Consider the following 27,248-nt stretch of genomic DNA (forward strand, 5'->3'; position numbering starts at 1 on the left):
GTTATATTAGCTCCTCCAAGTCCTTAAGGTCTGTTATGTCAATATGCTATTGGGGACTTTTTAAAATGATGATTAATGACAGGAGAAGAATAGTACTATGAAACAGGTATCACAGCAAAAAAAATCGACAAATTCTGGTCATGAATTTTCAACAAGGGTGAAAATTGATTCATGAGAAAAAAATCTTACTAACTATAAATCATAGCTATATATGCAGCACATAAACAGATATACAGTATATCTGTGATGTTAAAATCTCAAAAAAAGTGGGGTTCAATTAGGAAAAAGAATCTAAAAAGCTCCTTAGAGTACAAAAATGGGAAAATGATTGAGAAGCACTCCTCTAAGCAAGCAAGGAATAGCAAATTCTAAGGTAAATTAATTCAAGATGTCCTTGACTTCCTATGATCACTACTTCATGATGAGGGTCAGTCATAGGAATACTTAAATAAACTCCCCAAAATAAGTTATGGAATTCTTTTGGATAGCCATACAATGTCCAGTGTAGGCCTGAAAATAACTACATATTCTTCAATTTATGAGTTGTTCACAATCAAAAGAGAATAAATGTGTTATGATTTTCATCTTCTTTAAGCATGCAACTATGCAATAATGATGTGTAACCTCATTCAATGACCATTGAACCCACCAATACCAGAAAAACTATATTGTGTTTCTTGAAATAGTAAGATTCATTCTCCTCATAGTAGACCTGTTCTTCCTTATGTGTATTACAAAAAAAAAAAAAAAATCATGAATGTGTGAGCTAGTAAAAGAATATTCCTTTCATAGCCCAAATAAATAATGTATTGGAAGTCATACTAGAAATAAGAAGGATTATCCAATGGTGGGTATTTGTCGTTTCTAATTGCTGAGTAATATTCCATTGTATACATAAACCACATCGGAGACAGAACATAAAGACTCCTAACTCTGGGAAACGGACTGGGGGTGGTGGAAGGGGGGAGGAGGGCGGGTGTTGGAGGGGAATGGGTGACGGGCACTGAGGTGGACACTTGACGGGATGAGCACTGGGTGTTTTTCTGTATGTTGGTAAATTGAACACCAATAAAAATTAATTTAAAAAAAAAGAAAAAAAAAGAAGGATTATCCATTTTTTAAACTTTAAATATTCAGAACACCTCTAATTCTATACTTCCAAATACATTCTGAACTGAAAACAAAACCTAATACATTAAAATAATAAGAGAAAATATACAGAAAAAGATTTAATTTTTTTCTTTCTTTTTTTAAAGATTTTATTTATTTGAGAGACAGGGAGACAGAGCATGAGCAGGGGGGAGGAGGCAGAGGGAGGAGAAGCAGACACTCCACCAAGTGGGGCTCCATTAACAAATAATTATACAAATAATTAATCAATTATAATTGTGATAAAGGCCATAAAGGGTGCAAGGTACTATTTAACCATACAACAGAGAAACTAACCCACAAAGTTATGAAAAACCTTCCAGGGAGATTTTTTAAAAACATGAATAATAGCTTGCAGTTAGCCAGACAAATCGAGCAATAAATGCAAAAAGCACACAAAGGTAAAGGTCACATGAAGGAGTCCAATGCCTTCAAGAAATTGCAAAAAAAAAAAAAAAAAAGAATGTGTCTGGATCATACAAAGAGGGAATGTACCTAAAGAAGATGCAAAGAGATGAATCACATGGGGCTTTGTCAATCGTTATAAATCTTGAACTTTATCTTAAGGGTTCTAAGTAAAGAAGTAAAATTATCAAATATTTACTTTTAAAAGCTTACTTCTGTATCTGTGTGGATAATGGATCAGAGTCAGGAAATACTGGATGAGAAGTGAATTGTAATAGCTCAAAGAAGATAAAGACCTTGGAGATGGAAAATATTCAGATTTGAAAGGCAGGAATTAAAACAAATAGAATTTTACGATTGATTGGACATGGGTAGAGGCCAGAAAGCCCTCTGGTAGCAGTCTTCAGAAGAAGGTGGGAATGTCGTGTGTACACAGCAAGGCAGCTCTACCACTACCAAGTTCCCTGCAGCTTCCACAAATACTAAGAAACCAGGCAGGGACCAACAGATCTAGCCAAAGCTTATCTACATTTAAGAACGGAATTCCAAGAGGATACACATGAGGAGGGAAAATACAAGACCCACTCTCCAGTTTGGAACAAATAATAGGAATGGATGAGAAAATAGGAAGAAAAACAAGGCCTGCAGAATGGTATTTTTCAATGAAAGGAAGGTATTATAGTAACTCTAAAAGCATTATCATAGCATCACATAAAAATATAGAAGAAAAAATTTTAAATGCTGTAACATTCCTGCTTTGTACTTCCATATCATTCAAGGAAAGTACACTTGATCAAAGCAAGGATGAAAAATGAGCTATCACAGGATGTGGAGCAGAAGTTTGGAACTGGAAAGAGGTGTATGGAAGTAAAATAGAGCCTACCAAGAAAAAGCATAAGAAAACAAAAAAAAGATAAAAGAAAATTTAAAACATCATTAGTGTTCTGATTTAAGATGGTAGACTGAAAAACGCATTTAAGTAGGAGGCAAGAGCAACATTTTCGAATTGACTTATTGGTCTCAAGAAAGAGAATATCTAGCTTGCAGTGCAGAATTATCAGAAAATGAAGGACTAAAGGGAGCAGATAGGTCTGGAAAGAGTGTGGGATTGAGGGCAATAATTAGGAGCATTGGTGAAAGCCTGTCTGAGAAGCAGTGAAATCTCTAGTTACTCTCTATCATTCTTTGTCACCAGGTAGCTGTCCAACTGCCAACCTGGCAAAAGCTTGCAGGTTTATTATTTGGGGAGACACACAGAGGTAGTCTCTGGACTGGGGAACACAACGAGAGTAGAGGTGCTAGCACCCTATTAAATGAACTACAGAATTGAAGTGAAACATAACTCCTCACCCCACCTGCTTTTACTTTTCAACTCTGACATTCTCAGCCAAGAGGTTAAAGGATTCTTCTCTAAGAAATCTGACCAGTCCAAAAGGGAAAACTCAAATGGACTGACACCACTGGTCCCTCCAATAAAAGTTCTGACATATCATCTTAAATTGAATCTCAAACTCTACAAGCCCCGCTGACATGCTCAGAGCTTCCGGAGCAGACAGTTTGGGATTAGCTATCAGTTATCTGAGAAATGCTTTGAGCATGAAAGACAGAAACTAAAATAACAAAGGAGGAAAAAAATATTTGAAGAGAGACTATGCAAGAAGAAATACTTATAAAAGGGAGGGGGGCGAGAGAACAGTCAACAACATGGAGAGCACACAGAAATCAAAAGTATAAAAAATATAAAATTTTACACACGTTTAGATAACAAAGGTAAAGATATCCACCCCCACCCAAAAACAACCGTAATGCAAAAGACAAAAAAAAAAAAAAAAAAAAACAAAAAACTAAAACTTTACAGAAGACAAGTCCAGGAGGCCAAACAGCCAAATAATAGGGGACCCAGAAACAGAGGAGGGAGAAAAAAAAAAAAAAGAACAAAAAGACAAAATTACTAAATACAAAGTAAAAGTCAGGTTTTCTTTGAAAACTAGAACCTAGGCTTGAAAAGATTTACTCCATAATTAAAAGAAACCAAATATAGATATATAATGGCAATGTATGTAATTTTTTTTAATTTGAGGTAAAGCAAACTATCTTGAACTATCCAGATACTGAACCCTCCAGCCAAAAAAGAAAACATTACTTACAGTTAGTAAAAGGAGAATCCTGGATTAAAACAGACAGGGGTCTATAGCTGTTCTCATACACAATATATGCTAACACGGAAGCAAAATATAAATCACTAGTGACATGACACCAAACCTTGGTTTAGCTCTTTATAAAGAGCTTTCATAAAGCCATAAGGAAAAGCAGGGTCATCTAATAAAAACAATAGACAAAATACATGAAAAGATAATTAATAAAGATACACATGGTCAATAAATCAATGAAGATGTGTATCATTTTAGTAATTAAAAATTGCAAATTAGAACAGGATAAAGTTGACAAAGATCAAGTAGAATGCTCAATCTCAGGGTTGACAAGAATGTGTGCAAATTCTGTGCTGATGGGAATGTAAATTGGGATGTTTGCAACATGATACTATATGTCAAAATGCATACATTTAACCTATAGAAATATTAATAAATGAACATCCTGTGAGTATATTAGATAATTTTTATCAGTACTTCTTTTATATTTTCTAAATATTTTTTTTAATTTTTATTTATTTATTTATGATAGTCACACAGAGAGAGAGAAAGAGAGAGAGAGAGAGAGAGAGAGGCAGAGACACAGACAGAGGGAGAAGCAGGCTCCATGCCCCGGGAGCCCGACGTGGGATTCGATCCCGGGTCTCCAGGATCGCGCCCTGGGCCAAAGGCAGGCGCCAAACCGCTGCGCCACCCAGGGATCCCCTATATTTTCTAAATATTCTAAAACCAGCACAAATTATTTTTAAAGTTAAAAATATCATTGTGAAAATAGTAATATTTTAAAATTTAAGTCATTTGACCTAGTAATTCCATCACTAAAGATCTAATAGGCCAGGGGAGATATGGGAAAAAATAATTGCATATACAAATGTTCATTGTAGGATTATTTTTACTAAAGAAAAATAAACATAGTATGCTTAACTATTTTTACAGGAAACATGAAAATATGCTTGCAATATAGTAAGAAAGGAGAAAAATCTATGGATATAATATATTCTTGATATTATATGAATAATATTAAGAGTAAATCATGATTTATATATAGGATTACAGGTATTTTAAAGTTTCTTTATATTTTTACATATTTTCTAAATTCTCTCCAACAATAGTGTAGGATGCTTTGTGTCTGGGAAATATAAACATTATTTTAAAACATTAAAATTTGAAAAGCATATACACTGAAGATACACAATGAACATGATCAAGCTTTAAGAGTTATGTAAGGTTTTCAAACAGATCAAAAGAAACATTCAATTGGCAAAGGAACTGATGAATAATTCAAATAACAGAAAATGACAAGTTCAAACGTTTATTCATTCATTAGTACTCAAAAATATTAACATTTGAATAAGAGTCTATGTCAGGACATTTTGATTTAACGAAGATTTTTTTTTAATTAGTAGCCCAAATTTTTAGACTAGCGAGATAGAAAGTTTTATATACTTCTGTGAGGGAATAAAGAGTAATTTAATCATTGAAATATTCCTGTATAATATAAATTCCTGTATAAATATTCTTGTGGTAGATATTTGTCATTCTCATCTCATTTTTAATATTTTATTTATTTATTAAAGAAAGAGGGGGGGCAAAGGAAGAGGGAGAAGCAGACATCCCGCTGAGAAGGGAGCCCAATGTGGGGCTCCATTCCAGGATCCCGGGATCATAACCTGAGCTGAGGGCAGAAGCTTAACCAACGGAGCCAACTAGGCGCCCCTTCTCCAACATTTTTCTGTCTTCACTTTCTCTGTACTCAAGGGGGCTAGAAGCTTAAGATACTAGATTTCTCAGATTGCCCTGTGGCTTAGACTTTGCTCATCAAAGTATGACAGCCATAAGATGTATGTTAGATCTCCTTCAAAAGAACCCACTGCAAAGAACACAGTTGACCTATAACCTCCATCTGCCCCACCTATAGATCCATTAGAGGCTCCCACCAAGGGCACACATTCCCTGAGCTGCTACCAGTCAATGACTGAGCATGACAGGATTACTACAGCCCATCATGGGACTCTCTCCAAAGGGTAACCCCTGCCCATGGATTCCAAATTGGCCTGCCCAAGGTGTTTTCAAAACTGAGATCAAGCTTGAGGTTCTTCCTACCCAGACTTCCTTCCTTCCTTCTTTCTCTTCTTTCACAGGGGTCAGACCTTCCTCATGGTCTGAAGGCTCACCTCCATCTACTCCTGCTCCTGCCCCCTTTATACTTCAAAAGTGTTTCCCCCAACAAAATTCTTATAGCACTGAATTCCATCTTGGAGTGTGTTTCTAGGACGAAGGCTCTCATAAGAAAGGGAGACTGAAGGCAGTAAGAACAATCTATTTCAGGATGCCTGGGTGGCTCAGTGGTTGAGCATCTGCCTTTGGCTCAGAACTTGATCCCCGAGTCCCGAGATCAAGTCCCACACGGGGCTTCCTGCATGGAGCCTGCTTCTCCCTCAGCCTATGTCTTGGCCTCCGTGTGTGTGTGTGTGTGTATGTCTCATGAATAAATAAATAAAATCTTAAAAGAAAAAAAAAAAGAATCAACTTTTTTTTTTTCCTGCTTCTGGCTTCAGAAGTACTGAGGGAGGACGAAGTAGATGGCTGTGGGCTGCCGCAGCACTAGCCAAGAGCAGCAATGGCAGCGTTTAGCCCCCCAGGCCCTGCAATACCATGAGGGCATTGGTGCAGGCTTCCTGCTCAGTGGCAATGAAAGGGATTCCTGTAGCAGCAGCAGGGCTTCAGGGACCTCAACAGCAAATACATTCAGGAGCACCGGGTAACACTGCTTCTTTTTGCCCTCTCACCTCTGGGGGGAGGGGGAGGAATGGCTTTCTGTGGTTACCAATGTCTGGGTAGTCCTACCATCATGCCTTGTTTCCTTCTCCTTTGGCAACACTTACACAACCAATTCCCTATGGTAAATCACCTTAGTATGATTTCCTCATTCCCGAGCAAGGGTTGAAGGATACAAACCTGTTTCATTCTTTTTGACCTCAGAAATTCTCATTTGTGTTAATTATTAAAGAAATCAATATTTACCAAATTTATGAACTCAATGAATTATTAAATATTAAATGTAAATATTTATTGCACAAAAATTTTATATTAGTGCTAACAAATGAAAATGTCCCAAAGAAATCTAACACTAGAGATAAGTAATTTGCCAAAGTAATTTGCCAAAGACATTATGTTTTCTTATGCCCCGGTTGTGTTTATGAATAGTTTTTAGATATATAAGTAAATACACATCCTTTACTGTTAACTATTCAAAGTGGGAAAAAATATAGGGGTGCCTAGGTGGCTCAGTCCACTAAGCATCTGCCTTTGGCTATGGTCATGATCCTGGAGTCCTGGGATCAAGTCCCACATTGGAAATCCCTGCTCAGTGGGGAGACTGTTTTCCCTCCCCACTGGCCCACGCTCATGCTCTCTCACTCTCTCAAATAAATAAATAAATAAATAATTTTTTGAAAGTGGGAAAAATAAATTTAAATACGTAGTTATCGGGTCTGGAAAAATAAATAAATAAATATGTAGTTATTGGGATGCCTGGGTGGCTCAGTGGTTGAGCGTCTGCCTTCGGCTCAGGGCATGATCCCAGGGTTCTGGGATCAAGTCCCACATCAGGCTCCCTGTATGAAGCCTGCTTCTCCAACTGCCTATGTCTCTGCCTCTCTCTGTGTCTCTCATGAATAAATAAAAAATAAAATAAAATCTTTAAATAAATAAGTAGTTATCATATGACTCATAAATCTTAGAAATATATCCTGAGGAAATTTTGTATATGTAAACGAAAGTGCATGTACAATTATGTCTACAGCAGCATTGTCAAAAACAACCAACAACTTGAAAGATTCAAATGTCTGTCAATAGTAAAAGAAATAAACACATCACAATATACTCATATAGTCGAATCCTATTTCACAGCATAGATGAATCTCTAGAGAAAATCTTCAGGGGAAGCAGCAAATCACACTAAAAAAAATGCCCATAACAGGATTCCATTTTTACAAAATTAAAAACGTACGTAAAATTACATTCTATTGTTTAGGGGTAGAAAGTCAGGAAGAGTACAGTATGTCTGTGGGAGGAGGGGTTGTAATCAGGGTGAGGCATGAGGAGTCGTAAGGGGCTGACATTCTATTTCTTATCCTTGTTGGTAGTTGCCCAGTTGTTTGCTTTATAATTATTCTTTCACATGTACATATATGTTCTATGCACTATTCTGTAAGCATGAGGTATCTTAAAATTAAAGAGAGAAGAAAAAAATTAGGATATAGAAGGGTAAACTCCAGGAAAACAACACCTCTAATCTGCATGGTTTAAAACAGAAACACCAGCTCAGGGCAGCTTGGTCTCTCACACACCTAAGTCCATGTCAATAAATGTGTGAATATGTAAATGAATCAACATCATGCTTTCAGACATTTTAATATGTTCATAAATTAAACCACATGAAAATACACCCAAATGCCATCTAGTAATTACTGTGTGGAAGACTTATGGGTGATCCTATTTGTCATCTTGATATTTCTCTTTATTATCAAAATTCCTCAAACATATATTACTCTGAAAATTAAATAAAATAATTAAGTGTGTTGTTACAAGTCCAAAATAAGGTTAGTTTATGTTCTGGCCATTTTCTTTCCCTGGGAACATTAATCCAGTTGTTTTCACAAACAACATCCTTAAAAAACATGAATTATATGAATGCTTTATAGTTTTCAGAGTACAGGTCTTTCATCTCCTTTGTCAAATTTTTTCCTAGGTCTTTTATTCTTTTTTGGTGCATTGTAGATGGAAATGTTTTCTTAATTTCTCTTCCTGCCACTTCATTGTTAGTATGTAGAAACTCTACCAATTACTGGGTATTAATTTTGTATCCTTCAATTTTACTGAATTTATTTATTCTAGTACTTTTTTGGTGCCATCTTTGGTGGTTTTCTGCATATAATATAACGTCACCAGCAAAAAGTGACAGCTTAGCCACTTTCTTACTTGAGTACCCATTATTTACTTTTCTTCTCCGATTGCTATGACTAGGACTTCCAGTACTGTGTTGAGTGAACGTGGTGAGAGTGGAAATCCTTGTCTTTTTCTTGATCTTAGGGGAAAATCTCTCAGTTTTTCACCATTGAGTATGATGTTAGCTGAAGGTTTTTCATATGACCTTTATTAGTCGAGGTATTTCCCCCTAAACCCACTTTTTTGAGAGTTTTTATCATGAATCGATGTTGAATTATAAATCTGGGTTCTTCAACTCTGGTGTACATCATAATCAGGAGCAAACCAGCCCAAGAGAATCTAGTAAATACAATATAGCTAAATTGGATCAATTTCAACTGTAAGTAAACTAGCATTCTGAATATGAGCTACCCTAGCCCCTCTTCAAGCCGTATGAGCACCACCAACTTCCTTGTTTTTTGCCCCTACAGACGCAGCAATCTTCTAGCTCCAGAGCATTCTGGTCCTTCATGTCTCAGCACCTTACACCTGATGCTCCTCCTGCCTGGATGCCCTATGCTCTGCCTACTTAATTCCCATTCCTAGGAAGTCTGGGTAGCTCAGCAGTTGGGCATCTGCCTTTGGCTCAGGGCATGATCCCGGGGTTCCCAGATCGAGTCCCACATCAGACTCCCTGCATGGAGCCTGCTTCTCCCTCTGCCTGTGTCTGCCTCTCTCTCTCTGTCTCTCATGAATAAACAAAATATTTTTAAATAATAATAATTCCCACTCCCTATTCAAAACTCAGCTCAAGTATCTCTTCTCCAGAAAAGACTTCCCTGATCACATTCCCGCTAAAACACTTCCTGAATCATATTCCCGCTATTGTACAGTTTAGATACTCTTATCCTGAAAAAGAAAATATTTTACATTCATACCATTCTAAATATTTGATTATCAGATTATTTTTTCCCTGACTATACTTTAAGCTTCATAGCACACCAGCATGTTTGTTTCTTCACTTTTATTTTTATTGACATATATTTGAAACACAAGGTTACATTAATTTCAGGGATACAACACAGAGATTTGGTAAGTTTATACTTTATGTTGGACTCACCACAAGTGTACCTACTATCTGTCATCATAGAACACTATTAAAATACATGGGCTATATTCCCTGGGCTGTACTGGATCTTCAAAACTTGATCTAAAACTCAGCCCTCAAAAGAGATTAGCAATCTCAATACAGATTAACAGACCTACAATATAGATTTTGTTTATGGGGTAGTTGGTTAGATAAATTTATAAAGTATCAAATAAACCAACAGACAAAGAGCTACCAAATACATACATACATACATACATACATACATACTCTCATCCAGGCTTTGAACTAAAAAATTATCTGAATTCTTTTTTACTTTGAAAAAATTCCATGTAATTAAAAGTCCCAAATCAGATTAGTAAATACTTTGTATGCCAATGAGGGTAATATGCACTCAATCTTAGCTAATGAATTTTTACTTTTTTGTATATAACTCACCTCTATTTCTTTTACATTCAATACAGATTCTTTACCAACCCACATATCCAGTGATGACTCATTTTCTTTCAATTTAGTTTGGACATGATGGGTAGGGGAAGAAAAGGCAAGAAAACATATTAGCCTTCTAAGATTAATGACTATATTTTTCTGTTAGGAACTTGGAGTCCTAAACTGAAATGTTTCCTCTCTGATCCCTAATATCTGAAGCTGGACCTAATGTAATTGCTTCCAAGGGGGAAATACTGCTTATGCTTTGTGACTGTCACAATGCTCTAAGTTAATCACTACCCCCTCCCAAAATGCCCAGCTCAGTACAATCATGAGAATTCCAGACTGAATCTCCGTGGCAGTCTCAGCAATAAACTTATTTATCTGTGTGTGAGAGACTTTTAGTTCCCAAAGCTCAGAATATTTTATTAAGCTGGTGACATTTTCTGATTCTTAGGGATCTCATTTTTCAAATCCAAATGCTCTGGATTTCTAGTGTTTCTACATCACGTTCAGATAACAGAGCAACACAGTTCTCCATTTGGTGGCTCTTGAGAGCACAATGTTACGGCACCGATATTTTAGAATGTTATTTATTTCGGTCTTTCATCTTCTACATTTACCTGTTCTGTAATGACCTAATCTCCTACCACTGTCTTTCTTACATACTCTATGAATATCATCCTTCTTGCTAAACCTCACTGTCTCCAGGCATGCTCCTACTTGAAAGCATTCATACTGATTGCTGCTTTGCCTAAAACATCTTTCCCCTCGATATTTCTGTGGCTGGCTCCATTGGAAACTTTAGGTCTTACCCAAAGGCCTTTTTTAAAATTACAATCCCTCCTGAACACTTTTTATACCTTTCTCTTTTGTCTTTTTTCATAGCATTTATACGATAAAACTATTTTATTTTTCTTTTTATTGTCTGTTCTCCTACCTCTAGGACAAAAACTCCATAAAGACAAAGATTTTTTTTACTTTTTTATGTACTGCTATATTCTCAGCCCTTAAGTAAGTACCCTTGCAGGTACTTGAAAATTATTGAGTAAAACAAATTTTCCATCAGAGTTACCCAATCTTAATATTCCTATGAAAACTACCAAGAGACTCTGAGTCTAGAGGTACTGGTTCCCAGAAAGGGGATGCTTTTACCAGAGGAAACAGTAAGAGTCCTGCTAAACATAAAGCTAGAGCTGCTGCCTGATGAACCCCAAAGACCAGCAAGAAAGAAAAGAATTATTATTGATGTGGTAAATGACTCTGATAACCATGAGAAAGAGAGCAGCTGCTGTGTATGGGAGGGAGGAGTGCAGAGAAGAGTATGTTAGATTCACTGGGTCATTTTTTGGCATCCACATGCCCAGTTATAACTATAAATTTCTAAGTACAACCATAGCATTAAGAAGATGATAATCCAGGGCTCAGGATCCTCAGGTATGAGTTCTGGGTAATACCAGGCAAGCCTCTCAGATGAGCTTAAGTCCTGGCTGAAGGGAAGGGAAATATAAAATGGCTAAGGGAGTGCGCAGATCACGAGTATCAATAATGGCCTTGGTACCAACTGCACTTTCAAGTCAGAGGAGGGCACCATTCTTCCTCAAGTACATTTTCTTGGAAATTGCAACCAACGATAACCAATTTGATAAGCTTTGCCTGGATGAAGTGAGCTTCTATAAGCAGGAAGTGGATCTGAGGGCTATGAGAAATGGACAGTAGTAGAATATAAATGTTGGTACATTACCAAGATTCTTTTTTTATCAGCTATGCACCTTTCCTCCATTTTCTGTGAATGTTAGCAGATTACAGTTCACGGCTCTTCCTTTTTTTGGAGGCTTACTCTCTGCAAAAGAGGAGCCACTTCCCCAGGAAGGCTATTCTCTGCCATGGGGAACAGATCAACAGCCAGTGAGTAGTGGACACAAGGACAGAAGAGGTTGTCTATCTTATCTCAAGGAGAGGCCAACTCTATGAAGCAATTCATGTTCCAGAGCCTCTCCACAGGATCTGACCAGGCTATTCTCCAGCTGAGACTCTATTCGTGCTAAACTTCTATTTCCTGATCTATCCTGCTGCCCTCACTCTACCCTCCTGAGAGCACTCGTTCAAATAATCACATCAACAAGAATTCCTGACTTGGCTCTGCTTTTGAAGAACCTTACCTAAGACATATGGTAATATGCAACTCATCTGAAAGAATGCATCCTAAGTATAGGCCTTAAAAACTCTCACAAATATCACAAGTTTTTTTTTTAAATCACAAAACTTTAAGAAACATATCATGATTGAGACTCAGCAGGAAGAAAACACAAAAACCTCAAAAAATAGAACCATCAACTCAAATGTAAAACATATATATAATGCATGGGACATGTACATATTAATATGTACATAATTTTAATGTGATGTATATAATAATATTTAAAACAAATATATTATATTATATTGTATATATTATGTGTATTGTATGTTTTATATTTATTATATATTGTGTATATTATACAAAATACATATAATATAAGTTATATTAATATAACTTTTATATTATATGTAATCTTATATAAAGTCATATATAACATATACAAAACATAATACATATAAAATGTATAAAAAGAAGAAATACAAGCATAAATGAGAGCAAAAATTGATCAATATCAAAAGCCAATTCACCAAAATAGTAATTGTGAATAGCATATAATAGATAAAATTAAAACTCAATATACGGATGAAAGGGCAGATTACGCTGAAGAGAACACCTAGTGTGGTAAGAATATGTGAATAAATATTCCAGAATTCACTGAGAGACTTAAAGGTGGAAAATACAAAGGATGAAACACACAGAGGACCCTGTGAAAATGCTGACATCCACATAACCAGAGCTGTAGTTCAGGAGAGACAATGGAGTAGAAGAAATATTTGATAATGTGTGAAATTTTTGCAAAGTTACTGAAAGACATCAACCCATAGATTCAGGAAGTCAACTAAACCACAGACAGTATAAACAGAAATTCGACCAGCTATATATCATGTTTATATGGAACAAGACTGCCTAAATTTGAATCCTGCCTCCTACTTCCTAACTAGCCAATCAAGGACAAATTATTTAACCTTTCCTTGCTATAGTTTCTGATCTGTAAAAGGGGTTTAACAAAAGTACATACTTTAGAGATTGTAATGAAGATGAAATGAGCTGTTATGTATCTGTGAAGCTCTTAGAATAGTGCTGTTGAGTTTTTAATATTCATCTTTATTACTTTTATCTTGAAGGCTTATACAAGGTGCTCTGAATCAGATTTCTTATGATTATCTCAAAATAAATAAGTAAATCAGCCTGCTTTGCCCTAAGCCTTACTTATGATGAAAGCAGGGTCAAATGTCTGACATAAATAGCTGAATATTCTACAGGTGAATAATGAATGTGGTTTTTTTTTTTCCCATTTATATACAGGAGAGACAGTCATCCCCTCCCATCCTTAAAGAAAAAAAAATCTTTTGCTGCTTTGAGATGGGTTGGAAAGGATCCTAGGCAGAATGTAAATACATTTTTCCAAGGGCCAAATAAACCCCAGGTGTTTCGGATCAGAGTTTCACACCTAGAGAGGTAGCGCCCCAACGTCTGGCACCTTGAGAGCTTAACCTAGGGACCTAATCCAAGCTGTAAGCATTTACCTCACTTGAGGAGATAAGAGGAGTTTTATTATTCTTTTCAATCAAAGCAATTAACTACACAAATAACCATAGGTGTGAAAAGTCTCAGGAGGCTAGGGCTTTGGGGAGCACTGAGAAATCCAGGGAAGTTTCACTTCCCCACAAATACCTGGCATACACTGAGTTTAAGTGCTTGTTATACAAATAAAAATAAACACAGTTGAAGGAATCATAAAGATAAGAGCAAAAAGTAATGACATACGAGAAGAGACACAAGGGGGAGGATCTGCAATGGCAAAAGTTGATTCCTAGAGAACTAATAAAATGGCCCAATTCTGGGGAGACCAATCAAGAAAAGAGAGAAGACCCACACAGCAAGAGGAGAGATATCAACACCTACAGCAAGATTATAAAGACACTAAGAAAATACCTTGAGCTACTTTATTAGTACTATCATCTTGGAAAGCCATTTGGTATTATCTGGAAAGGCTGAAGATACACAGGCCCAGAGACCCAGGAGTTTTGCTCCTTGGAATGGGCTCTCAAAAAACTCTTGCAGACATGCACCAGGGGAGAAGTACAGGAATTTTTACAGAAGCGTTGTTCATAATGGCAAGAACACACAATACCAACTGTTCATGTACAAGAATAGAAATATATTAATTGTGGTGACTTTATACGATAAAATGTGGAGTAACAGTAAAAATGAAGAAACTGGCTATATGCCATCAACCATAACGAATGCCACAAACAGTTGTTGAGCAAAGTCACAAATTACAAAAAGGCACAGTATAAAACTATCGTGAAAATTCAGTAGCTGTCAAAATTAACGAATGTACCTTTTGGAGGTATATAAATACATGGTGAAATTAGAAATAAATGCAAAACAATCATCACCACAAAATTTAAGATGAGTGATCGTCTGGGGAAAGTGGCAAATGAATGAAATCCGAGTGGCAGAAATAGCCAGATTCCAGAGTGTTAGGAATGTTACATCTCTAAATTGGGTGGTGAGTATGAACCATATAGTCATTTTATGGATGTGACTTAACCTACATTATACTTATTATTTTAAAGGTAAAATAGTTTAAAACAAAAGGGGGCATTTTGCATGGGTCATATCACTTGGCTTTGGAGCTGAGAAAGCATCTTTACCATGAATCCTTGCTTCACTAGAATGGCATCCACTTCTATAAATCTCCCCACTTCTCTCTTCTTGTATGGTCTAAGAAAGGGCACTGGGGTGACCACCCAGCACAGAAGGGACAGTGTGTCTTCTTTTGTTAAGCCCAAGCATTGCAAGTCTTATTAAAAGGTGAGGACACTACTTTGTCCTTAGATTTGGCCCATTGTTGCCAATTTGGAGGCATGGAAGATAATGTCCTCATCTTTATCTTTTTAATTTTACACTAACAACAAATATCAAAGAGGATTTGTGAGTCAATATGTTGTATTAAAGAAAGGAAGAAAATTCTAAAGTAGACCTATGATATAATTAACATTTTACGTATACATAGTCACACACACACACACTGGGGGGTGAAAAACAGGATGACGAAATAGGAAGGGCCTCTTCATAAAATTCTCTTATTTTGAAATATGTCTCTTTTTGGTTTTAAACACTGGGGAAAAGATTTTGCCTCAGAGGCATCACTCCCTCACACCACGTCTTTCCTCTCCCTGGTGTTAATGTTCCATGTAATGCTAATTAAATGCACATGTGTAACTAATTTAAGTGTTACAAAATTCAAGGCACTCTTAACTCCCTCTTCCACCAAAAATAAAATGTAAAAGTTGCTCATCTCTAGACTTTACAGAGAACTGAAAATTGAATTGTAAAATCCTAGTTCACAAGAAAATCTAAATTGACTATCCCAGATTATGAATACTTGATTATGGAAGGAACAGTTCAGAAATAGCCCCATTTTAATTCATTTGGAAAAGGTAGTCATTCATTATACTGGGTCTTAGGCTCAGCAAAGAGAACAGAAAGGGCCTGAACTGTCAAGCCTTAACACATATGTATAAAACAAATTTTCTCACTCTGTTCGGAACTGAGCCAGCTGAATATCATATTAAGGATAGAGGCCAAAAAATGGTCAAAGAGGTGCTCCCGCATGGAGACACAGGATCTACAAACAGCATGGAGGGGAAGTTTACATAGAGACTTACTATGAAGACACAGATCATTACAGATGCTTTCCTTACCAGGATGACTGCAATCTGAAACTCATGTTTATTATATGTCAGCTAAACATTTTAACACTGGTATCTTAAAAATGGAAGTGACGGGGAAAGACAGAGTCACTATTCCATATTCTCTGAACACTATTTGCAAAAATGGCAGTAATCCTGGAAACAATCATGCTTCCCCTATCAACACCATCTCAAGGATGACTCTCTGGGTCTTTATTTAAAGCGAAGTGTCAGAGGGGAACCCGTACCTAGTAAAACTAACAGAACAGTGAAGAAAGAACATGATAGTCTGTGTTAAAGGAAATCACTTGCCAAAGAGAGCTGAGGACAAAAAAACCAGAAGAGCTTACCTTTATGGTGGTTTGCACTGGATACAACTTTCCCCCACAAGGTTACAATAAATATTATTATTAGCAGCTTTCCTTTTGTTGCTTTCTGTAAGTATCTCCTACTCATCCTGCAAATAAAAATATAAAAATAAAAATGCTAAGTAGATGAAATCACTGCTTTTCCAGTATAATTGTGCTACATTTAGAGCTTCCCTAACACCTGAACACATGAAAATTGCATTTATTGTATTTGAAATGCTGTTTACTGTATAAATTCTAAGGAGAAAAAATAAAAGTATTCCAAACAAAGTACCCTGATAGGATGCAAGGGATAAGAGAGGCCCTACCTCAGTCTTCATTCATTTAACAATAGCCTAAATCAACTGGGAAACATTACCATTTGTCTCCATATAAATATAGATTTAACTTATTCACAAAACCCAAAGCACAGTTGTTTGAATAATCTTTAAATAAGTGACTTATCTTACTTTTTTCCCTAAAAGATTCCTTCTTCAATGCCAAGTCAAATGGTCAGCATAAACAGTTTAGATAAAATGTGTTAAATGAATTCCTGTCCAGAATAAACTCATTTTAAGTCTATTATTCCTAATGTGCTTAAAAAAAAAAAGTCACCTGGGACAACTGCTTCTGACAATGCTACTACTACAGACACACAGATGTTTTAATATTGTTGGAATCCACTGCCTTGTACTTTATCAGAAGGAGAAAAATGGAAAAACACAATGAAAGATACCAAGTGAACATCTTCAAGTTGAACTCACAAAACTCAGGAAAGCGAAGCGATGTTCTAATAATAGCTACCTATAATAAAAGTTCCACACCTGGTTTCTCTAGCACTTTATGTGGCAATATTTATATTGTTCTTCACAAGAAATTTGGGATATTCGTATGTCCATCCCCATTTCAAAGATGAAATTTGGAAATTTTCCTAAGATCTTGTTTAACAATAGGCAATTCTGGGTTTGAAATTTTACTCTTATTCTAAATTGCTTATATTAACTACCACTTTGCTAAGGAGTAAGCAAAACTAACATAAAATACAACTCATCTGTATTTATGACATATATAAAATATATGTCCATCAATTTCTGCCTTCCCAGATTCCAATCCTATACTGAACTCCATTCTTGTTTGACCCACAGTTTTGGGTAGGTTCGTAAGGTCACTTTCTGACCTCATCTGATTCCTCTTCTTCTTGAATTCTCTAAATTACCTTTTTCCTCACATCTTCCAAAAATCCTATCTCTAAGAACATGATTCAGTGGTAGCAATGATGTCTATAATTTTGTATGATTCTGAAAAGGAGTCATTACTATGGATAATGCTTGAAAATGATCATATATTTTAATATAGATATATGCAAACATTCCTTGGCCTGAGGAAGCTGTGTGCACCAATTCAGATGTTGAGCAGACATCGTTGCATGATTAAGAGCATGACTAACTCCTGAGTCTGACTATCTGGATTTGAGTCCAGGCTCCACTGGCTTCTAATTGTATGATTTCCTGGATCTCTTGCTTGAGTCTCCTCTGCTATAAAATGGGGTAATGCATGCAAAATGCCTGCTGTATTGGCTGGCATGTATATGGGCTCAATGACTATGAGATTAGAGAACAATCCAGTCATTTGGATGTTACGTTTGGTCTCTGAGGGCCACAAAAGGTCAGTCCCATTCATAGAGTGACTGAAGAGCTTCAGTGACACCAGCATCCACCAAGCCCTCCATGGACCTTCATCTTATGACATGTCAAGATAATGTACAAAGGGGTAAGTGCTTGACCTCTTAGATTAGATTGTTTGGTCAAAGTCCAGTTTCCTGCCTACTGAGTCTATTACTTTGGACAAATTACTTCATAACTTAGAGTATTTCTTTTGTCATTAAGATGAAGATAATAATAAATATCTACACCAGATAGCACTGACAATCTGAATACTCAATGAGACAGTCCATGTAAAGCATTTAACACTACGCACAGAAGATAATAAGCACTGAATAAGCATTCACCATTACCACAATCATTACTAGGTTAGCCCAGCATTTACCTCGGGGCATTCTGCGAGGCACCAATTCCACAGCATGTTAATACAAATATTAGTGGAAAAACATGGAGACGGGGTACAAATATGTTTGTAGACCTCTGACTTCCACAAATGTAACCAGATCCTCTTCTAACAAGAGGCCTATTTGAGTATGCAGCATTTTCCAGAAAACTTTTGCCACAGAGTAAAACAGGATACTAATGTTCTCGGGAAGCCTTTGAGAGAAATCATCTGGTTTTGTATTCTCAGAAAGTCAGACACCCATTTTACATCATCCGTCACATATCCCTGGTTTCCTCTCAGCACGCTTACTACTAGTTTGGGTCTGAGATTCTACTTTTCCGAACATTTTTTGCAGCCATCCTGCCTCCCCCACTCTACATTCGGTTCCTGCAAACTTACTGTACCGCATATCCTATAACAGAATGAACAGTTTAGCAAAACTCATCTGACAAGAAGAGCTGCTTAGCATAATTCTTGATAATAGCTTTGCCGTAGCAAATGGCCTCTGCTACAAGGTCAATGACCTGCCGTATCTTCCATAGCACTGTGCACCCACCAAATGGGATGACAGAACTGACAGCAGGTCAAACTGATAACTAGGCATCTGGAAATGGAAACACCCACAAAGTCACCAGGCTGTCAAACTAAGAAAGGAAGGGGAATGCAGTTCAACATGTGGAAATGTGGAAAGACCCCTGCCTTGTCCCTCTCGTCCCTCTCCATCCCCTCCAGTCAAGTACCATCTTCAGTCAGCACTACTCCTGAATATCTCTTAAACATAACTTATTTTCATCCCTACTGCAATATTGCAGTTCAGACTACCAATATCACGGGCCGAAAGCCTCTTAGCTGGACTTCTTACTGCCGATATTGTCAACCTCTGGAACTGGAGACAAAGTCTGTGTCTGCCCTTCTTCATGACTACATCTGTAGTAGTAGGTACTCGGTAAGTGCCTAATACTGTTGACTGGATGGGATCCAGTGTAGCGAAATAAGTAACTATGGATCATGAGACACCATTTATATGATCAAAACCTTCACAAGACTCCCCTCTATGTTCAGAAGACCCTTAACCCTCAGCAAGATTAAAAAAAAAACAATCAAAGTTAGGCATTTTTTGTACTATCTCTAATATTATTAGAGATTAAGCCTTTCCTCTCCATCTCCCTCTCCACACATACTCACAGTCTTTATTTTGTTGTTAAGGATTTTATTTATTTATTTATTTATTCATGAGAGACACGAGAGGGGCAGAGACACAGGCAGAGGGAGAGGCAGGCTCCCTGAGGGGAGCCCGATGCAGGACTTGATCCCAGGTCCCCAGGATCACACCCTGAGCTGAAGGCAGGTGCTATATTTCCTCAATGTCCTGCAGCTAAATTTCCCTTCCAGGTCACCTGAAACATATCAGCCATCCGCTCCATCCCCCGGTCCACTCTCACTAATGCCAACCTCTAGTCACTGGTCAGGGTGCAGGTGAGAAGGCCGTCTGTAGGATTTGTTCAGGACCAGGTGGAGCGCCCTTCCTTATGCACACCAGCCACTTGCCACACTATTGTAATTTGCCTGCACTCATCTCCATCCCTCCCTGTCATCTAAGAATCCTGAAGAGGGACTGTGCTCCGTACATTTGTGAATACCTAGGGCCTGATCCAAGGGTCAGCTTAGTAACTGGAAAATATTTGCTGAATGTTGGTGGTACCTTAGAGCCAAATATATCGTGTAGCTGTCACCATGAGGAGGAAGCAGGTGTGTTTCATTCCTTTAGGAGGCAATTAGGTAAGTAAAGATGAACAGAAAGAAGAATGTGAAAAAGAGGTGGGATGGGGGAGACAAGGAGAAAAAGGGAGGAATCCCATCTGGAACGTGTTTTATTCTAACTGATTTTCATGTAACAATAATGTGTGAGCGAACTGAAGGAGGGCTTTCAGCAAAGGGGCATCAAAAGGGAGAAAGCTGAATGGTCCATTTCTCCTTGACCCTCTATGCGAGCACAGAGGAAGGGGCATCCCCTTCTCATCCAGTATGTAAGGACCAGACCCCAGTTTATTATTCTTTATTTTATTTTATTTATTTATTCATGAGATACACAGAAAGAGGCAGAGACACAGGCAGAGGGAGAAGCAGGCTCCTCTCAGGGAGCCCAATGTGGGACTTGATCCCAGGACCCCAAGATCATGCCCTGGGCCAAAGGCAGATGCTCAACCACTGAGCCACCAGGTGCCCCCAGACCCCAGTTTAAACATGTCCACCACAGCCAAAGGCCATACATGCTCTCAGAATTGTCCCATTCATCTGTAAAAGAAACATGACAAAACACAAGTGACTTCTTGAACAGCAAAATCTGAGGGAAGAAGAAACAGCAAACTGAAGGATAAATACACAGAGCAGACGAAACTTTGAGATTGCTTCTCAAGCAGCCACAGCTTGCAAGGAGCAGGAGGGAAACAGGATCATGGAGCAATGGTAATCTTGGCAGTGAAGGATGTTGAAAAGTTGTCAAAGTAGAAGACTGACAATTAAACCTTCAGACTTTCTCCCACTCCTTTCTTTCGTGTGACACATTTCCGTTATATTCTCCGAGATTTAGTCTTTTGAATGACTGTGAAACCCTTCACCTCCCCACCAATGTTAAAAGTGCATTTAATTGTAAATAAGCCAAGCAGTGGAAAACTATTATGATACTAAAAAATCATTCATTTCCCCATAAAAAAAGAGAAAGTAAGTTTAGCTGATCTAAAGAGAAGATGGGAGGGGAAGGGGATGGTGAGTGGAAGCCTTACATACAAGGGAGATAAAAGCTGGGACCTAAAATCCAACCTCCTGGGCTACCCTTGAGTGCTAGACACTTCTGTGGAAATAAAGGCCACATAAGACAACATACATAAAGGTCTTTTTAGGACTTTTCTCTATGTTGATCTAATATTTACACCAACCCAGTGCTGGCATGGACTTTAACAGCCCAATCTAGTACAGGAATTTACCTTTGAGGAAGAATGTTACAACTGATAATACAATTTTCTCCTCACAGGGACCAGAATGATGTTATGAAATTTATATCAGATTTTATTTCTCCACCCTACTCCTTGCTTTAAATCCCAGAATTTACTTACCTATTGAAACAAGAGTAAGATCTAAATTTCTTACTGGAAGGAAAGCTCAACATCACCCCGCCCCCGGACCTCTCTGACCTCACTTCACATTCCTGTTCCCTTCCTTCCCTACACTGCAGCCCCACTGGCCTTCCCACGTCCCTTTGTTGGGGGGGGGGGGCGTTGTCATTGAGAGGACATGACTGATAAATGACCCACGATCTAGATCCAGGCAATGAGAGGCCCCTGTCCTGGAATATACATTCTGCCCACCGTTTATATGGTGGGAGCCGTTCACGGACATAGTCTTATAGTCTTACATAGAGTGTAAGATGTTGTTGAGGCCATCTGGAATGGCATACATGACCGAACACCATTAAGGACTCGATATACTTTAAAGAGTCTGGCAGGTGCGTGCAGAGATCTACTGCTTGCAGCCACCCAAGACAAGCCTCATACGGAAGTTCCCTGGCTCGTTAACCCTGCCACCTGCCAATGTGGACTGGCCTGCCTCTTTCTTCAGTTTCTCCCTGCCCTTCATGTATGGGAGCCAGTTGTAGACCTCACCCAGGGAACTTCTGAGGGTGCAAACCAACACCCTCATGCCAAGCTTGTTCTACACCTCACACTAATGGCTGAGCTTCTGTTTATGGCTGCCTCCACGGAGTGCCCCCTGACCAGCCTGCCCTCCAGAGTCTGGAGAAACACAGTCTCTCCTGCTCCCGGTATCCTGTAGAATTTGCTCCACCCATTTCAATCTCAAGTTATTCACTTATTTACATATTTTTAGTGTTTATTTTCTTCTTCTTCCCATTAAAATGTAATTTCCATGAGGGCAAGTCCTATCTATCAATCACCACTCCAGCACAAAAAAAATACCTACATCATAGAACAGCAATATATGTTCAATGGAGTAAGGAGTGTATTGATTTTTTTTTAATCAGAACAAAAGAAATGAATCCTTTCAATGAACTTTCATTACCTGTTCTAAGTTAAACAATTAAATTTCTATTATATAGAGCAGTTAGGAATGCCAGTGGCAAGAATGGTGTACATATCAGTGGAGTGAGAGGAGATGAAGTAAGAGGCAGACTGAGTGGGAGACAAGGAAATGGAAACAGAGACCAGATTGCTCTCTCAAGAAACATGTGGAGAAGAGAAGATGGAGTGGTAGCTGGAGAGATGTGCACAAGCAGCGGGAAGGTGTGAGAAGGAAGAGAAAAGGGAAGGATGCCAAAATGAGCATAGAGTATGAGGATTCAAGTTTTTGTACAATTTTATGTTCTCCAAGTATAAGCTGCTATTATAATATTGTTACCAGAGTGTTATTATTTTTTATTATTATCACTTTTATTTTCCTTATTTTATACAAAAACAAATGCACCTTCCAAAATTAGTTTTTATTTGCTGATTGATGATTCGAAAAACCCTACTAAAATATGACATTCAGAGCCACAAATTTCACAACATTGTTGGTTTTATCCAAAAATTGTCATACTTGACTAGCATTTTATGACAAATACTATGACTATCTATTATATCCAAGTTATTTACTGAAACAGCAGCTACCTTTGAGATAGATAGTAACATCCATATTGAGATTAGATAATGATTAAAGTATTTCACATTCTTATATATGTAACACATTTAAGAGTTACATGTTATTACCTATTAAGAGTATTTAGTTACTTTAAATAGTAACACATTTAAGAGACAATGACATATTTCTAATAATCCTACACCATGTGTTATATATCATCCAGAAGCTGAGTTAGTTGATTCTAGACATTTTCATTTTTCCTATTTTGTTGCCTTTTCTTTTTTAAAAGACTATTTTTTTAAATTTGTTTTTTTGAGAGACAGAGAATGCACAAGCAGGGGGAGGGGGAAAGAGAGAGGGAGATGCAGACTCCCTGCTGAACAGGGAACCCTATGCAAGGCTCCATCCCAGGATCCTGGGATCTTGACCTGAGCCAAAGGCAGACGCTTAATCAGTTGACTGAGCCACCCAGGTGCCCCCTTATTTTGTTTTCATACAGTACAGTACTTATGCCACACTCACCAAGTACATTTAAATTAAGATCTTCCTGCTGACCAACTAGAATCTGGACGTTCCATCTTTTAAATTATGATCACGAGTTTAGAGAGTTGCATTTTCATATGCCAGTCCTATGATTAGCTTCTATTTCCTTAGGTAACTTCAAAACAAAGATTTGGGAATCTTAGTTCTTCAATTTTTTTAAAAAACCAAAACAACTGCTTTAAAATTTTCATTTTATTGGATATATCACTGTTTCATGATGAATCTACATTTGGGATTTTATCCAATTAAGCCAACCCTGAAGATCTAGCCAAAAAAAAAAAAAAAAAAAAGCTCCAGTGGTTCCTTACTAAGGCTTGCCTGTGCCTGACAGCAAATACAGACTTCATTTAAGAACCATAACTGCCTCCTCCTTTCACCCAAATATTATACTTCCATTCATTTTGCCACAATACTGCAATTTTGGTGGGTATAAAAACCCAGGGAGCACGTATACCTTACGCCTAGCAGTGTATAGCCAAAGTGCTTATTTTTTTCCAAATGACTTTGTCACCTATAGACTATAATGATAGGAATTAGAAATGTATTATAATTAGACTCCTAGCTCTAATACCATAGACAAAAATGCTATAAGGCAAAAAATAAATAAATAAATCACCTGAGATTTATGAGAGCACTAAAAAGACACCTGTACTGCTGTGTATCTGTTAGTACAAAAGACTCACTTATTCTCCTTTTATATCTATAAAATGGGAATGTCACTATTTTCTAAAGCAGCAAATCATTATAATAAACAAGAAATCATGTGAAAGTTTGAATTTAATAAAAGATATAAGATAAATCAGAGGTATTACTATTTCTTCTAAGGTTCTTCTCTCAGAGTATGGGCTTGGAAGTCAGAAATGCCTGCCTGAGTATGATACTGCCTCTACCACACAACTAAGCTTGATAAATCCATTTAGCTATTAACAACTCTGAGTCTCAATGCCCACAAATGGAATGCATGACACTATTACAAATTGGCAGGATTGTTTTAAGAAATGAAAACAATATATATAAAGCATCTACCACAAAAGAGAATAGACACCAGAACTGTAGCTATTATTTTATTAATATTTGAAGCATAGCCTCCTGGCTAGGAATGAGAGAGAAATAAAAAAGTCTTTGAGCAACAAAGAAAAGAGCTCACATGTTTTAATCATAGGTGAGAAGTAAACCTACTTTTAGGAATTTGTCCTAAGCCTACAGAATTAAAAAGTGAGAATATTAAGCAACAGGCTTAAAAAGGAGGCAGGGCTAATGAACAGAGATTTCGGATGGTTCTGCAAAATGAATAGTGATACGGGGATAACAGAGAATAGATACCAAATCTATAAATACATAGCATTCTCGGATCATTAGGTGCAAGGACAAATACTCCTCAAATGCCCCGAGAGATAAGTAGAGCATAGTGTGCTAACTGAAATTATTATTATATATATTTTTACAGTTTTAAATGTGCTGGCTTAAAATATATCTTTAATGTATCATTGAATCCTCATAACTCTTTGAACTAAGCTCTGCATGCATTAATAACCCCAGATTACACATTAGAATCTGAAAGAATAATTTGAAGACAAGACCTAAGTGGAAAAGGAGTCTTGAATCCCGATCTGCCCACTGGCTGAGTTCTCATTGAGACAGTAGTTGAACAATAATGCTCCACTCTCTGTAATGGGTCCCAAAAGTACATGGTGCATTTTAGACAGGTGTACACTGAAAAAGGCTAAAATGAAGTGCTTGCTCTTGGTTATCTGGAATTTTTTTTTAATCATCTACATGCCAAGATACTGGAGAACGGAAATACTGTTGTATCTCTTTACTGTAGGTTATAAATAAAATGACTAATCTTTACATGGTACATCTTTTATCATTTATACACGCTGCATGGTCTGATGAAAGGTGAGTTAACACTTTTAGAATTAAGTGTCCAGTGTATTGGTAGACAGACACCAGTGTATTGAGGTTAAGACTCTTGGGGATCCCTGGGTGGCTCAGCGGTTTAGCGCCAGCCTTCGACCCAGGATGTGATCCTGGAGTCCCAGGACTGAGTCCAACATCGGGCTCCCTGCATGGAGCCTGCTTCTCCCTCTGCCTGTGTGTCTGCCCCTCTCTTTCTCTCTCTCTCTCTTTCTCATGAATAAATAAATAAATCTTTAAAAAAGAGATATTAAGACTTTATTTGGGTAGTTTTCATATTGTGGCTATTGTGAATAATTCTGTAAGGAAATGGGAGTGCAGATAACCCTTTCAATCCTAATTCCAATTCTTTTGGATAGATTCCTAGAAGTGCTGAATCTTTTAGTAGTTCTAGTTTTAACTTTTTGAGGGACTTCCATACTGTTTTTTGTATTGGTTGCACTAGTTTACATTCCTACCAACAGTGTATAAGAGTTCCAATTTCTCCACATCCTGCCCAACACATATTTTCTTTTGTTTTTGTGGTTGTTACTGGCATTTATAATAGCCATCCTAACATATGAGAAGTGATATCTCATTGTGGTCCTGATTTGCATTTCCCTGGTGATTAATGATGTTGGGCCCTCTTTCATATATCTGTTGGCCATTTGCATGTCTTCTTTGGAAAAGTATTGAGATCCTCTACGCAGTTTTATTTTTTAATTTTTTAAAAATTGTATTTAAATTTAATTTGCCAACATATAACCCATTTTTATACAATAAAAATTGTATTTAAATTTAATTTGTGGGCAGCCCAGGTGGCTCGGCAGTTTGGTGCCTGCCTTTGGCCCGGGGCGTGATCCTGGGGTCCTAGGATCGAATCCCACGTCGGGATCCCTGCATAGAGCCTGCTTCTCTCTGCCTGTGTCTCTGCCTCTTCTCTCTCTGTGTGTGTCTCTCATGAATAATTAAATAAAATCTTTTTAAAAAATTTTAATAAAAAAATAAATTTGCCAACACATAACATGAGATGAGTGCTCATCTCATCATGTGCCCTCCTTAAGGCCCATCATCCACTCTATCCTCCCACCAACCTCCCCTTCTGCAACCCTTTGTTTGTTTCCCAGAAGTAGGAGTCTCTCATTGTTTGTTATCCATTCTAATTATTCCCCCACTCAGTTTCCCCCTCTTCCCTTATGGTCCCTGTCACTATTTCTTATATTCCACATGTGAGTGAAACCATATGATAATCATAATTCTTCAATTGGCTTGTTTCACTCAGCATAATACCCTCCATCCACACCTATGTAAATAGTAAATATTCATCCTTCCTGATGGCTGAGAAATATTCCATTATGTGTGTATGTGTGCATGTGTGTGTGGATGGATAGATAGATAGATAGATAGATAGATAGATAGATAACCGCATCTTCGTTATCCATTCATCTACTGAAGGACATCATTGTTCCTTCCACAGTTTAGCTATTGTGGACATTGCTGCTACAAACACTGGGGTGCAGGTGTCCTGTCGTTCCACTACAACAGTATCTTTGGGATAAATACCCAGTAGTGCAATTGCTGGGTCAGAGGGTAGCTCTATCTTTAACTCTTTGAAGAACCTCCACACAGTTTTCAAGAGCAGCTGTACCAGTTCACATTCCCACCAAAAGTGCAAAAGGGCCCCCCTTTCTCCGCATCCTCTCCAACAATTGTTGTTTCCTGTCATTAATTTTAGCCATTCTCACCAGTGTAAAGTGGTGTCTTATTGTG

At 37.6% G+C, this 27,248-nt stretch overlaps 1 protein-coding gene across 2 annotated transcripts in view; it reads right to left on the reverse strand.

Annotated features, from left to right (window-relative positions):
* Positions 1-27,248, reverse strand: part of TAFA2 (TAFA chemokine like family member 2) — a 444,638-nt gene that overhangs the window by 128,833 nt on the left and 288,557 nt on the right. For both annotated transcript variants that reach the window (XM_072742835.1, XM_072742836.1), the window contains exon 2: positions 16,365-16,471. In XM_072742835.1, the coding sequence (XP_072598936.1) occupies positions 16,365-16,470 (106 nt within the window). In that variant the 5' untranslated portion in view covers position 16,471. The remainder of the gene's footprint in view (positions 1-16,364; positions 16,472-27,248) is intronic.

Source organism: Vulpes vulpes, chromosome 16, assembly GCF_048418805.1.
Source record: "Vulpes vulpes isolate BD-2025 chromosome 16, VulVul3, whole genome shotgun sequence".
Lineage (NCBI taxonomy): Eukaryota > Metazoa > Chordata > Mammalia > Carnivora > Canidae > Vulpes > Vulpes vulpes.